We start from the raw sequence: 6,000 nt of genomic DNA on the forward strand, positions 1-6,000 counted from the left end.
ACCACGTGTAACCACACCAGCCCAGGACCTCCACATCCAGCATGTTCACCTCCAAGATCGTCTGAGACCAGCCACTCGGACAGCTGCTGAAACAATCGGTTTGCATAACCAAAGAATTTCTGCACAAACTGTCAGAAACCGTCTCAGGGAAGCTCATCTGCATGCTCGTCGTCCTCATCGGGGTCTCAACCTGACTCCAGTTCGTCGTCGTAACCGACTTGAGTGGGCAAATGCTCACATTCGCTGGCGTTTGGCACGTTGGAGAGGTGTTCTCTTCACGGATGATGCGAAGGAGATGTGTTGCACTGCATGAGGCAAATGGTGGTCATACCAGTTACTGACTGGTATCCCCCCCAATAAAACAAAACTGCACCTTTCAGAGTGGCCTTTTATTGTGGGCAGTCTAAGGCACACCTGTGCACTAATCACGGTGTCTAATCAGCATCTTGGTATGGCACACCTGTGAGGTGGGATGGATTATCTCAGCAAAGGAGAAGTGCTCACTATCACAGATTTTGACTGGTTTGTGAACAATATTTGAGGGAAATGGTGATATTGTGTATGTGGAAAAAGTTTTAGATCTTTGAGTTCATCTCATACAAAATGGGAGCAAAACCACAAGTGTTGCGTTTATATTTTTGTTGAGTATATATTCAACTGAATACACCACAAAGACAAGATATTTATTGTTCAAACCGATAAACTTTATTGTTTTTGTGCAAATATTTGCTCATTTTGAAATGGATGCCTGCAACACGTTTCAAAAAAGCTGGGACAGTGGTATGTTTACCACTGTGTTACATCACCTTTCCTTCTAACAACACTCAAGTGTTTGGTAACTGAGGACACTAACTGTTGAAGCTTTGTAGGTGGAATTCTTTCCCATTGTTGCATGATGTACGACTTCAGTTGTTCAACAGTCTGGAGTCTCCGTTGTCGTATTTTGCGCTTCATAATGCACCACACATTTTCAATGGGCGACAGGTCTGGACTGCAGGCAGGCCAGTCTAGTACCCACACTCTTTTACTACAAAGCCACGCAGTTGTAACACGTGCAGAATGTGGCTTGGCATTGTCTTGCTAAAAAAAGCAGGGACATCCCTGAAAAAGACGTTGCTTGGATGGCAGCATGTGTTGCTCCAAAACCTGGATGTACCTTTCAGCATTGATGGTGCCATCACAGATGTGGAAGTTGTCTATGCCGTGGGCACTAACACCCCCCCATACATTGGACTACGAGGCCAAGATCAACAACTTGCTCAGTGACTCCAATACATACGAGCGTCTGAAGAGAGACCCCACAAGCGGCTATAAGAAGAAAATCATTAACTACCTCCAAAACCTGGAGAAAGAGGGACTCAGACAGGCAGGCATACTACAGACTGTACCCTGGGGACGCCACTCCATGCATCTATGGACTGCCCAAAATCCACAAACAGGACGTGCCACTCAGGCCTATTGTATGTACAACAGATTCCATCATGTACAATTTGGCCAAGCACCTCAAGTGGATTTTGGCTCCTCTAGTGGGTAACTCAGACCACCATGTGGAGAACACACAAGATTTTGTGAACAAGATCAAGGACCTTCAGCTGGAGGCAGATAAAACTATGGTGTCATCGTTGTTCACCTGCATCCCGACCGCTGAGGCCGTCTCAGCTGTGAGGCAGAGACTGCTGGAGGATGTGTCTCTACTTGAAAGGACCAAACTCACACCAGACCACATCTGCCAACTCTTGGAGATCTGTCTTAACACCACGTATTTCCTGTTTAGGGGGAATTACTACAGGCAGATCCATGGTTGTGCGATGGGGTCTCCGGTATCCCCCATTGTGGCCAATCTATACATGGAGCAAGTGGAGAAGACAGCCTTGATGTCTTTCACGGGCATCTCTCCCAGTCACTGGTTCAGATATGTCGATGACACATGGGTTAAAATCAAGCAACAGGAGGTTGAGGACTTTACAGAGCACATCAACTCGGTGGACTCCAATATCAGATTCACACGTGAGAATGCCAGAAACAACCATTTAGCCTTCTTGGACTGTGATGTTACGATTGGAGAGAACAGGCAGCTCCAGACAGGGGTTTACAGAAAACCCACTCACACGGACCAATATCTGCCCTTGGGCTCAAACCACCCCCTTGAACACAAGCTCGGAGTGATCAGGACTCTTCAACACAGAGCCCTACAGGTGCCCACAACTGCAGAGAGAAGGGCTAAAGAACAACAACTTGTCTGGAAAGCCCTCACAGTATGTGGGTACCCACTATGGTCCCTGGATAAAGTGCAGAAGTCCCAGAGAACAAAGAGTCCAAACAGACAGGAGACGGAGACAAGAACAAGAGGAGTGTCTCTCCCTTATTTAGCAGGAGTAGGGGAAAAACTACACAGGATCTTCAGACAGCACAAAATTCCAGTTTACTTTAAACCTGTTAACACCTTGAGACAGAAATTAGTTCGCCCTAAGGACAGGATCCCTAGTTACAAACAGAGCAATGTAGTGTATTCTATCAGATGTCAGGAAAACTGTAACAAACACTACATAGGTGAGACTAAGCAACCGTTACACAAAAGGCTATACCAGCACCGCAGAGAGGGCGCCAGTGGACCTCAGTCTGCAGTTCATCTCCACCTTAAAGACACTAACCACATGTTTGAGGACAAAAAAGTTAAAATCTTAGCCAGAGAGAAGAAATGATTTGAGAGAGGGGTGAAGGAGGCATTCTATGTGAAACAGTTGAAACCCAGCCTTAACCCCGTTTACAATGGGGTACTCAGATCTAAGCAGTTTCAGTCTTTTGTTCATGGTAATGAGTCATTGATGTCATCAGGAGAGGCATCAGTCCCATCGTTAGGAGGGACAGCTACCCTGTCCTTAGGAGGGTGCTAACTAGAGCACAAAAGGTGCTAATTAAAGCAATTGTTTAGTCACTAGCCAATAGCAGTCTGCCTCTCGATAGGAGGCGTCTGGTTAGGTTTAAAACTCCAGCTTTTGTGGCTTCTGTTTGTTCTTCTCGACAAGGGTCAGACAGAAGTCAGACTACAAGAGCAAGAATTTTAGCTGAGGAAGCTTCTGTGATTTGAACTGAAACATCCTCGCGTCAAGCAACCCAGTCCAGTCGAAGATTCAAGCTTCTCTACACCCCCCCCATACAGATGCTGGCTTTTGAACTTTGCGCTGGTAACAATCTGAATGGTCTTTTTCCTTTTTTGTCCGGAGGACATGACGTCCATGATTTCCAAAAACAATTTGAAATGTGGACTCATCAGACCACAGCACACATTTCCTCTTTGCGTCTGTCCATTTCTATTGAGCTCGGGCCCAGAGAAAGCGGCGGCGGTTCTGGATGTTGCTGATGTATGGCTTTCACTTTGCATGGTAGAGTTTTACCTTGCACTTGTAGATGTAGCAACGAACTGTGTTAACTGACAATGGTTTTCTGAAGTGTTCCTGAGCCCACGCGGTAATATCCTTTACACAATGATGTCAGTTTTTAATGCAGTGCCACCTGAGGGATCGAAGGTCACGGACATTCAATGTTGGTTTTCACCTTGCCGCTTTCATGTAAAAAGTTCACCAAATTCTCTGAATCTTCTGATTATATTATGGACTGTAGATGATGGAATCCCTAAATTCCTTGCAACTGAACATTGAGAAACATTGTTCTGAAACTGTTGGACTATTTTTTTAACGCAGTTGTTCACAAAGTGGCGATGCTCACCCCATCTTTGCTTGTGAATGGCTGAGCCTTTTGGGGATGCTCCTTTTACGAGGTCTGTTAGAAAAGTATCGGACCTTTTTATTTTTTTCAAAAACCATATGGATTTGAATCACATGTGATACCTAATCATGACACTCACAATTAGTGTCCTCAGTTCCCAAACACTTATTGAGTGTTGTTAGAAGGAAAGGTGATGTAACACAGTGGTAAACATACCACTGTCCCAGCTTTTTTGAAATGTGTTGCAGGCATCCATTTCAAAATGAGCAAATATTTTCACAAAAACAATAAAGATTACCAGTTTGAACATTAAATATCTTGTCTTTGTGGTGTATTGAATTGAATATAGGTTGAAGAGGATTTGCAAATCATTGTATTCGGCTTTAATTTACATTTCAAACAACGTCCCAACTTCACTGGAATTGGGGTTGTAATTGCTGCAGATGCTAATTCTTCTAACACACACACACACACACACACACACACACAAATCCACTGCGCTGTAAGCCGTCTGGAGGCATGAAGAGCTGTTAGAATGAAAAGCTGGACTAATTTCTGATGTGATTTTTTTCGCTGCACTGAGGAAGTACAGTTTTTTTGGGGGGGGGGGGGGGAGTACACGAAGATGGTGCGCTGCATCACAGACTACATTATCAGAATTATTTTTGGACTCCTATTTAAAGTTCATGTTAGACTGTTGGTGTCAGAACAGCAGTGACGCAGCAAAACATAAGTCCCTTTTCTGTTGCTTAGAAATTAATATAATATCATATGACAAGGATCTATTTTAGCTGTTATATAAAACAAATCATGAATGTTTTTACATTCTTTCAATGGAACATATATTTCATGAGTTGAAAGCTTCATCTCAGCTTCGCCTCAAAGAATGGTATGTTCCAACTTTCACCTCATGAAATATTCGTACCATTGAACTCATAAACATTCAGTATTTGTGTAATATGAATCTGTAGATGGGGTTCTACTCTGTCAAAAAAATCCTAGTGAGAAAAATAAGTATTTTGCTTCCCGATCTCAAAATAGACAATTCATCACTTACATGGACATTTGCAAATCCTAAAACACTTACAAATCTCATTATACGTTTAGAGTTTTTAACACAGACATTTGCACATTTTTGTACACATATCTGATACTTTTTTTTTTTTTACACATTTACCAATCAAACACAGACTGACACACGTCTCCATGCGCAAATTTCCTCCTCACAGTAATCATAGTAACGGATCGAAGCGGATTTCATCTCTAAATGAAGCACCCAGACCTTGCTGTAGAGGGCGCTGCTGTGCGCGGGCTGGCACACCAGCACGTGCCGGTTGATGAGCTGGGCCTGGAAGCTGCTCGGCTCCTCCGTTCTGCCGCTCACCGGCAGCGGAGCCTCGTACTCCTCATAAACCCGGGACCGCCGCCGGGGAGCGCGGAAGTCCGCCTGCATGCTGCCCGAACCGGTTTGGAAACGGGCGATGGTTCCGGAGATCTTCTAACGGGAAGACTGTGCGCTGATCCAGTTTCTGTAAGAAAGTGAAACTGCTAAGAGGCGAGTAGACTTTTTCTTCGCCTTTTTAATTGGACAGTGTGAAGGTTACGGTGGCGCAGTGCTGCCCTCATGTGTTTGCTGAGTGTTACGCTGCGTCACCTCTGCATGCCGGAAGACGTTTTTATTATTATTAGTCTAACAATTTACAGTCATTATTATTATTATTATTGTACAACTTGTGCTTTCTGTCTTCTTTCAGGAGTTGTGAGGTATGGTATAAGAAAGAGAGTCAAAGAATAAAAAACAACAGTTATAGCCATCTGCAGATATTCAGATGTGATATTTTAAATATGTCGGGAGTGTAAGCCTGACAGTTTAGGCCACTTTTTTGTTATAACTTTTTAAAGTATCAAGATAAAATACTGTTATTTGCCATAATTGTGGACCTCATTAATGGGCATTAATGCCCATTCACTTAGAAAATTCTCATTATCTAAGTGAATGCTAAAATATGAAGGGAAAAATAAAATTAGTAATTAAATATATATATAAAAAAATAATATAATAATATAAAAATAAAAAATAATATATATATATATAAAAAATACCAGCAACCAAAAAGATCCTCAAAAAATTTTTTAACAATACAAACATAGGCCTTAAGTTACAAAAGGTGGAGAACCCCACCTGCCTTAGAGGGTCTGGGAGGGTGTGATTAATCGCGATATTCCATTACTGTGCTGTGAACTGGTTTAATCATGGAGGGACTTTAAAAAAAA

At 42.9% G+C, this 6,000-nt stretch overlaps 1 protein-coding gene across 2 annotated transcripts in view; it reads right to left on the bottom strand.

The window, feature by feature from the left end:
* Positions 1-5,302, bottom strand: part of tsen2 (TSEN2 tRNA splicing endonuclease subunit) — a 36,539-nt gene extending 31,237 nt beyond the window's left edge. For both annotated transcript variants that reach the window (XM_034177884.1, XM_034177883.1), the window contains exon 1: positions 5,009-5,302. In XM_034177884.1, coding sequence (XP_034033775.1) covers positions 5,009-5,179 — 171 coding nt within the window. In that variant the 5' untranslated portion in view covers positions 5,180-5,302. The remainder of the gene's footprint in view (positions 1-5,008) is intronic.
* Between the last annotated feature and the right edge of the window lie 698 nt (positions 5,303-6,000).

Source organism: Thalassophryne amazonica, chromosome 9 (assembly GCF_902500255.1).
Source record: "Thalassophryne amazonica chromosome 9, fThaAma1.1, whole genome shotgun sequence".
Taxonomy (NCBI): Eukaryota; Metazoa; Chordata; class Actinopteri; order Batrachoidiformes; family Batrachoididae; genus Thalassophryne; species Thalassophryne amazonica.